This window comes from Entelurus aequoreus, linkage group LG03 (assembly GCF_033978785.1).
Source record: "Entelurus aequoreus isolate RoL-2023_Sb linkage group LG03, RoL_Eaeq_v1.1, whole genome shotgun sequence".
Classification (NCBI taxonomy): Eukaryota; Metazoa; Chordata; class Actinopteri; order Syngnathiformes; family Syngnathidae; genus Entelurus; species Entelurus aequoreus.
The window spans coordinates 66,656,799-66,666,620 of record NC_084733.1 but is presented as its reverse complement, the minus strand read 5'-3'; the positions used below and the strand labels follow the sequence as shown (position 1 = coordinate 66,666,620).

General features: G+C 34.2%; 1 protein-coding gene across 1 annotated transcript; it reads left to right on the top strand.

The window, feature by feature from the left end:
* Positions 1 to 1,277: 1,277 nt before the first annotated feature.
* Positions 1,278 to 9,244, top strand: LOC133645758 (forkhead box protein A1-A-like). Its single transcript, XM_062040627.1, has 2 exons — positions 1,278 to 1,379; positions 7,767 to 9,244. Exons 1-2 carry the CDS (start codon positions 1,317 to 1,319, stop codon positions 8,832 to 8,834), a joined length of 1,131 nt encoding a protein of 376 aa, XP_061896611.1. The 5' UTR covers positions 1,278 to 1,316; the 3' UTR covers positions 8,835 to 9,244.
* The last annotated feature ends 578 nt before the right edge of the window (positions 9,245 to 9,822 follow it).

Here is a 9,822-nt window from a genome sequence, read left to right as displayed (position 1 = left end):
TTAATCAAGTTATGAGCATTTTAGTAATAGTTCAATTAAGCTATGAACCTCTTAATAATATTTTAATCACGTTATGAACATTTTTAGTAGTTTTTTAATCAAGTTATGAACATTTTAATATTTTTTCAATCAAGGTATAACCCTTTTAGTAATATTTCAGTCAAGTTATGAACATTCTAATAATATTTTATTCAAGGTATGAACATTTTAGTAATATTTCAATCAAGGTCTGAACATTTTAATAATATTTTATTCAAGGTATGAACATTTTAGTAATATTTCAATCAAGGTCTGAACACCCACACACACACACACTCACACACACACACGCACACACACACGCTCACAAACACACACGCACACACACTCACTTAAACTCACGCGTGCACACGCGCACGCACACACTCGCACATTCACGCACGCACGCACGCGCACGCACGCACGCACACACACACTCACACGCACACACTTACTTACCATGAATTGATTAACGTAGTTAAGTTGAAAAACTTATTGGGGTGTTACCATTTAGTGGTCAACTGTACGGAATATGTACTGTACTGTGCAATCTACTAATAAAAGTCTCAATCAATCAATACACACCCATCACACTCACAGACACACACACACACTCTCACACGCACACACTCACACACACTCACACTCACACACTCTCACACACACTCACTCACACACTCACACACTCACACACTCACACACTCTCACACACGCTCACACACACACGCGCACACTCTCACGCCCGCGCACACACTCACACTCACACAGACACAAAGTGCAACAGGGGGCGTGGTCAGACTTGTGATGACGTCATCATGCAAGTATGTGATTAACAAAAGAGAAATATTAACAAGAATCATTTTATTTACACAAGCAACTATTTCTAACACATATAGTAGTACTCATATCATTGTACTACTAGTCAAGCACCCTGAAGTATTGTCAGTGTAAAAGATGAGTACCACTATATCATTGTACTACTAGTCAAGTACCTTGAAGTATTATCAGTGTAAAAGATGATTTGAAGATTATTGTTATTATTATTATTATTATTATTATTATTATTATGTGATGATGATGATGAAGATGCCAATGACAATGAAGATGATGAAGATGATGATGATGATGAAGGAGGCTTCCTCCTCCTCCTCCTCACTGACTCTCTCTACTCCTCCTGTCAGTCTCACCCTCAACACCAGGACCACCAGCAGCAGGACCACCAGCAGCAGAAGCAGGAGTAAGACCAGGACCAGGACCAGGACCAGGACCAGGACCAGGACCAGGACCAGAGCAGGAGCATGCTTGGTGCAGTGAAGATGGAAGGCCACGACGCTCCTGATTGGACTTTTTATAACGACGAGGTTACTTTTCTTCTTTTTAGCCTTCTTCTCTCTTCTTCTTCTTCTTTTCATTCTTCTCTCTTCTTCTTCTCTCTTCTTCTTCTCTTTAATTCTTCTCTCTTCTTCTTCTTTCTTCTTCTTCTCTTTCATTCTTCTCTCTTCTCTTCTCTTCTCTTTTATTTTTCTTTTTTCTTCTTCCTTCTTCTTCTCTTTCATTCTTCATTCTTCTTCTTTCTTCTTCCTCTCTTTTCTTTTTCTTACTTCTTTTTTCTTCTCTTTTCTTTTTCTTTATTCTTCTCTCCTTTTTCTTCTTCTTTCTTATTATTTCTTCTTCTTTCTTCTTTCTTCTTTCTTCTTTCTTCTTTCTTCTTTCTTCTTTCTTCTTTCTTCTTTCTTCTTTCTTCTTTCATTCTTCTTTCTTCTTCTTTCTTCTTCTTCTCTTTCATTCTTCTTTCTTCTTCTCTTTTCTTTTTCTTTCTTCTTCTTACTTCTTCTCTTCTCTTTTTCTTTCTTCTTCTTTCTTCTTTTTCTTTTTCTTTCTTCTCTTACTCTTTAATTAATCTTTCTTCTTCTTCTTCTTCTTCTTCGTCTTCTTTCTTCTTCTTCTTCTTCTTCTTCTTGTTCTTCTTCTTGTTCTTCTTCTTTCTTTTTCTTCTGTCTTCTTCTTTTCTTTTATCCTTCTTTCTTCTTCTTTAATGTTCTTCCTTCTCCTTCTCCTTCCTCCTTCCTCCTGTCATGTTGACAAAAAGTGTTTGGGGTGGAAGTGAAGAAAAGTTGACATTCCACTGAAAACTGAACTCTGACTTTTTTTTAATTTCATTCCACTTTTTCATTCATTTTCCCAGCTCATGAGTAATCATGAATATTAATGATGATGATGATGATGATGATGATGATGATGATGATGATGATGATAATGATGAAAGATCCATTTTTAATAACAAGAGATTGTTCTTTTATTTTTTTTACATTTTAGAAAAAAACATTTTCATTTCAAGCTTTTGAAATCTTTTCGCCTTCAAATACTTCATTATCATCATCATCATCATAATAATGATGATAATAATGATTATCATAAAAACATAATAATCATAGAAATATCAATCAAAGTATAATAATAACAATAATTATTATACCTATAATAATACATCATCAACATCACATGAAATATGTCTAATTAGTCTTGATTTAATAATAAATAATCTATTATGTAATAATAATACCATTAAATAATCTATGACCCTGCCTAAGGACGGGAGTAGTGCTTCTGGACCGGCTTCTGTACCTATATTGTTGACTGAATGGACTATTGTGAAAAGTCATTGTTTTAATTTCAAACTTTAAAGACCTTAAATAATGAATAATAATATATAATATATAAAATAATAATACCATAAAATAATGTATGATATAATATTGATGATAAAAATACCATTAAATAATCTATGATGTAATAATATTGATCATAATTATACACTTAAATAATATATGATATAATAATATTAATAACAACAATACCATTAAATAATGTATGATTTAATAATGATAATAATAATAATAATAATAATAATAATACAATTAAATAATCTATGATGTAATAATTATAATAATAATACTATTCAATAATCTATGATGTAATAATGATAATAATAATACCATTCAATAATCTATGATGTAATAATGATACTAATAACACTAATAAATAATCTATGATTTAATAATGACAATAATAATACCATGAAATAGTTCAAGTTTAATTTATTCACACATTTCAACATTTGATATGTAATATATATAATTCAACAATGACATAGATAATAAAAATAATAGTGAGATTAAATATGACAAATAAGTCATGAGCTAATAATAATTATTTTAATAATAATAACATAACATTAAAACTGTGTGAAATAATAACACGACTAAGAGGGTTTAAATGTTTCGGAGAAGACAAAAACGTTTTCATGTTTTTTGCCGTTTGACATTTATCACTTTTTTAATGATAATAACAACATAATCTGTTTTAACGATAATAATAATATAATCTTTTTAATGATAATAATAAAAATATTTTAAATGATAATAATAACATAATTATTTTTAATGATAATAATAAAATAATATTTTTAATGATAATAATAACATAATCTTTTTTAATGATAATGATAACATCATCTTTTTTAATAATAATAATAATAATAATAATAACAATCTTTTTAATGATAAAAATAACATTATCTTTTTAATGATAATAATAACAAGCTTTTTTAATGATAATAATAACATAATCTTTTTAATGATAATAGTAACAATCTTTTTTAATGATAATAATAACATAATCGTTTTTAATGATAGTAATAACATAATATTTTTTAGTGATGATAATAACATAATATTTTTAATGATAATAATAACATAATTTTTTTTAATGATTATAATAAAATAATATTTTTAATCATAATAATATTTTTTTTAATTATAATAATAACATTATATTTTAAATGATAATAAAAACAATCTTTTTTAATGATTATGATAGCATAATCTTTTTTAATGATAATAATAACATAATAACATTTAAAATATGGGAGATAATAACAGGACTCAGAGGCTTTAAATGTTTCGGAGAAAACGGAAACGTCTTCATGTTTTTTGCCATTTGACATTTTTCACTTTTTTCTCTTTTCAGTTTTATATTTAATACGTTCTTATTATCCACATATTGATCATCGTTATCATCATAATATTCAATAATAACATCATTGATTCATTGTTATGTATTTCTAAATGATGCAGACGTTGGGAAAGAAACCATTTTACTTCAAATAAATGTGGAAGTAAATGTTATAAATGATCAAAAATATATGTTTTATTCATTTCTTCCTTGCTGGTCTTTTTAGTAAATATTCCATGAACATATCTAATTGTTGTAATTATCATATCTAATTTTTATAAATTTTATATCTAATTTGTATTCATATTATATCTAATTTTTATTAATATCATATCTCATTTTTATAAATATCACATCTCATTTTTATGAATATCACATCTAATTTTTTTATTAATATCATATCTCATTTTTACTAATATCATATCTCATTTTTATAAATATCATATCTCGTCTTTATTAATATCATATCTCATTTTTATAAATATAATATCTCAATTGTATTAATATCACATCTCATTTTTATAAATATCATATCTCATGTTTATTAATATCGTGCCTCATTTGTATTATATCTGATTTTTATAAATATCATATCTCATTTTCATAAATATCATATCTAGTTGTTATAGATATCAATAAATTCGATATCTCTTGTTCATAAACATAAAAAAATATCATATTTATTTTTTATAAACATCAATAAATATCATATATCATGTTTATAAACATAAATAAATATCATATTTCATGTTCATAAACATGAATAAATATATCTCATTTTCCTGCGCTTGCCTTTTCACGCGCTGCCTGCAAGTCCGTCATACAAAAAAGGAAATCAATAAAAATATTGTTTTGGGTTTTTACATATCGGACTTCTTTTCAATGGTTTATGGAATCAAAATACATCAAAGATCAAAAAATGTTTTATCATTATTGTTATTATTACGTTCAATAATTCTCATACTCGTATCTATAATGATTCATCATTATTACATCATTGTCATCATGTTATATATATTGTTTTATTATTTCTTCATCATGTGTATCATCTTTTATTAACGCCTATTATCTTTGATGACATTTATTATAAACACAAGTTATGATATCATTGATATTTAAATTATTTTCACTTTTTATTACAATTGTTATTTTTTACTTCTTATCATTATCTTTAAAGACATTACTATAAACACAATTTATGATTTGTAGTAATATTTGGTATGTAGTTGTTGTATTAATATTTGGTATGTAGTATTTGTATTAATATTTGGTATGTAGTTATTGTAATAGTATTTGGTATGTATTATTTGTAGTAATACTTGGTATGTAGTTATTGTATTAGTTTTTGATATGTAGTATTTGTAGTAATATTTGCTTGGTAGTGATACTAGGTAAGTAGTAGATGGTTGTATTGTGCTAGTGTTGGGTTAGTAGTAGGGTGTAGTGGGTGAAGTAATCCAAAACCAGTGAAGTTGGCACGTTGTGTAAATGGTAAATAAAAACACAATACAATGATTTGCAATTCCTTTTCAACTGATATTCAATTGAATGGACTGCAAAGACATGATATTTAATGTTCGAACTGAGAAACGCATTATTTTTTTGCAAATAATCATTCACTTAGAATTTAATGGCAGCAACACATTGTCTTGCTGAAATAAGCAGGGGCGTCCATGATAGCGTTGCTTGCATGGCAACATATGTTGCTCCAAAACCTTTTTGTACTTTTCAGCATTAATGGTGCCTTCACAGATGTGTAAGTTACCCATGTCTTGGGCACTAATACACCCCCATACCGTCACAGATGCTGGCTTTTAAACTTTGCACTTATAACAATAACAATGATATTAGGAACCGTAGAAGGTGAAATCCCTAAATTCCTTGCAATAGCTGGTTGAGAAATGTTGTTCTTAAACAATTTGCTTTGTTGACAAAGTGGTGGCCCTCGCCCCATCCTTGTTTGTGAATGACTGAGCATTTAATGGAAGCTGCTTTTATACCCAATCATGGCACCCACCTGTTCCCAATTACCCTTTTCATCTGACGGATGTTCCAAATAAGTGTTTGATGAGCATTCCTCAACTTTCTCAGTCTTTTTTGCCATTTGTGCCAGCTTTTTTGAAACATGTTGCAGGCATCAAATTCCAAATGAGTTAATATTTGCAAAAACTAACACATTTTCTCAGTTTGAACATTAAATATCTTGTCTTTGCAGTGTATTCAATTGAATATAAGTTGAAAAGGATTTGCAAATCATTGTATTCTGTTTTTATTTACCATTTACACAACGTGCCAACTTCACTGGTTTTAGGTTTTGTATGTGTCCTGGTATATTTGGTTAGTAGTAGGGTGGAGTGGGTGTAGTAGCATGTGTACTGGTATATTTGGTTAGTAGTAGGGAGTAGTGGGTGTAGTAGTATGTATACTGGTATATTTGGTTAGTAGTAGGGAGTAGTGGGTGTAGTAGTATGTATACTGGTATATTTGGTTAGTAGTAGGGAGTAATGGGTGTCGTAGTATGTGTACTGGTATATATGGTTAGTAGTAGGGAGTAGTTGGTGTAGTAGCATGTGTACTGGTATATTTGGTTAGTAGTAGGGAGTAATGGGTGTCGTAGTATGTATACTGGTATATTTGGTTAGTAGTAGGGAGTAATGGGTGTCGTAGTATGTGTACTGGTATATATGGTTAGTAGTAGGGAGTAGTTGGTGTAGTAGCATGTGTACTGGTATATTTGGTTAGTAGTAGGGAGTAATGGGTGTCGTAGTATGTATACTGGTATATTTGGTTAGTAGTAGGGTGGAGTGGGTGTAGTAGCATGTGTACTGGTATATTTGGTTAGTAGTAGGGAGTAGTGGGTGTAGTAGTATGTATACTGGTATATTTGGTTAGTAGTAGGGAGTAGTGGGTGTAGTAGTATGTATACTGGTATATTTGGTTAGTAGTAGGGAGTAATGGGTGTCGTAGTATGTGTACTGGTATATATGGTTAGTAGTAGGGAGTAGTTGGTGTAGTAGCATGTGTACTGGTATATTTGGTTAGTAGTAGGGAGTAATGGGTGTCGTAGTATGTATACTGGTATATTTGGTTAGTAGTAGGGAGTAATGGGTGTCGTAGTATGTGTACTGGTATATATGGTTAGTAGTAGGGAGTAGTTGGTGTAGTAGCATGTGTACTGGTATATTTGGTTAGTAGTAGGGAGTAATGGGTGTCGTAGTATGTATACTGGTATATTTGGTTAGTAGTAGGGAGTAATGGGTGTCGTAGTATGTATACTGGTTATTTGGTTAGTAGTAGGGAGTGATGGGTGTCGTAGTATGTATACTGGTATATTTGGTTAGTAGTAGGGAGTAATGGGTGTCGTAGTATGTATACTGGTATATTTGGTTAGTAGTAGGGAGTAATGGGTGTCATAGTATGTATACTGGTATATTTGGTTAGTAGTAGGGAGTAATGGGTGTCGTAGTATGTCTACTGGTATATATGGTTAGTAGTAGGGAGTAGTGGGTGTAGTAGCATGTGTACTGGTATATTTGGTTAGTAGTAGGGTGTAGTGGGTGTAGTGTCCACACGGTGGCGCCAACACACGTTGTTTGACCTTTGACCTCCAACAAGCGGTAATGTTTCTTCTTAATCAATCAATCAATGATCAATTAATCAATCAATCAATCAATCAATTATTCACTCGATCAATTGATTAATCAGTGACTGGCTTGTCACGTCCTGTTTTCCAGGTGTATTCCCCGATGGCGGCGGCGGGTCTTGGGATGGGCGCAGTGTCGAGCTACATGTCGGGCGGCGGTACAGCATCCGCCTCGTTCAATATGTCTTATGGCGGCCCCGGCCTAAGCCCCGCCCCCATGTCAGGGATGGGCGTGTCCAGCCTGTGTAACGGTGCGCTGAGCCCGTCCTGTGTGGGGGCGGCGCCGTCCCAGCAGGCGGCGGTGGCGGCTCTCAACCCTTACAGCGGCACCTGTCCGAGCGTTAACGGTGCGACGGCATATGGGGGAGGAGGCGGCCCCAATAGGGGTCGGGACGGCAAGGCGCTGAGGCGAAGCTACCCGCACGCCAAGCCGCCGTACTCGTACATCTCGCTCATCACCATGGCGATTCAGCAGGCACCCGGCAAGATGCTGACGCTGAGCGAGATCTACCAGTGGATCATGGACCTGTTCCCCTACTACCGGCAGAACCAGCAGCGCTGGCAGAACTCCATCCGCCACTCGCTCTCCTTCAACGACTGCTTCGTCAAAGTGTCGCGCTCGCCCGACAAGCCCGGCAAAGGCTCCTACTGGACCCTGCACCCGGACTCCGGCAATATGTTTGAGAACGGCTGCTACCTGCGGCGCCAGAAGCGCTTCAAGTGCGACAAGAAGGTCCGATTGGAGGGCGGGAAGGAGCGAGGGGGCGGAGCCTCTCCCTGCGGGGACACCCTGAAGCCTCTCGGACTCTCTGACTCCGCCGGCAGAACAGCGCCGCCCTGCTCTGAGCTCAAGATGTCGAGCTCTCAGCTGCTGTCTTCCTTGTGCCTGCCGCCGCCGCCGCTGGCGCACCTTACGCACGAGGCCCACATGCACCTAAAGGGCGATGGCCACTACGCCTTCGACCACCCTTTCTCCATCAACAACCTCATGTCATCCGAGCAGCACCACAAACTGGACCTCAAGGCCTACGAGAGCCTGCAGTACTCGTCGTACGCCGCGCGCCTGGACCCGCCCGCCCTCGCCGCCAGGTCGGCCGAGGCGCTGGAGGCGTCCTACTACCAGGGGGCGTGTCCTAGGGCGCTCCTCGACACCTCCTAGACCATAGGGGGCGTGTCCTAGGGCGCGCCTCGACACCTCCCGGACCGCACTTCCTGTCGCGGGCCTCGCATGCGGCCTGGCTGCGGGACTTCCTGTCGGGACACAAGCTACTTCCTGTTTGGACTTCCTCGTGCGCGGCTCTGTGCACGCTCCCGCAATGTTGATGTTTGGGGTCAAAGGTTAGCAAAGACTGGAAGGGTCACGACCTCCTGATGTAAAATAGCAATTGTGTGCATGACAAGGAAATTATCATGCTTTAACTTATTCTGCTTTTCAAAATAAAATGACAAGGAAATTATCATGTTTTAACTTATTCTGCTTTTTAAAATAAAATGACAAGGAAATTATCATGTGTTAACTTATTCTGCTTTTCAAAATGAAATGACAATATGGTCATGTTTTAACTTATACTGCTTTTCAAAATAAAATGACAATATGTTCATGTTTTAACTTATTCTGCTTTTCAAAATAAAATGACAAGGAAATGATCATGTTTTAACTTATTCTGATTTTCAAAATTAAATGACAATATGATCATGTTTTAACTTGTTCTGCTTTTCAAAATAAAATGACAAGGAAATTATCATGTGTTAACTTATTCTGTTTTTCAAAATGAAATGACAATATGGTCATGTTTTAACTTATACTGCTTTTCAAAATAAAATGACAATATGTTCATGTTTTAACTTATTCTGCTTTTCAAAATAAAATGACAAGGAAATGATCATGTTTTAACTTATTCTGATTTTCAAAATTAAATGACAATATGATCATGTTTTAACTTGTTCTGCTTTTCAAAATAAAATGACAAGGAAATTATCATGTGTTAACTTATTCTGCTTTTCAAAATGAAATGACAATATGGTCATGTTTTAACTTATACTGCTTTTCAAAATAAAATGACAATATGTTCATGTTTTAACGTATTCTGCTTTTCAAAATAAAATGACAAGGAAATGATCATGTTTTAACTTATTCTGATTTTCAA

Bases quoted from the DNA above. Each gene is read 5' to 3' on its own strand.
- LOC133645758 (XM_062040627.1), top strand. From the start codon at position 1,317: ATGCTTGGTGCAGTGAAGATGGAAGGCCACGACGCTCCTGATTGGACT. The intron at 1,380-7,766 runs GTTACTTTTCTT...CCTGTTTTCCAG, and splicing joins GGACTTTTTATAACGACGAG to GTGTATTCCCCGATGGCGGC.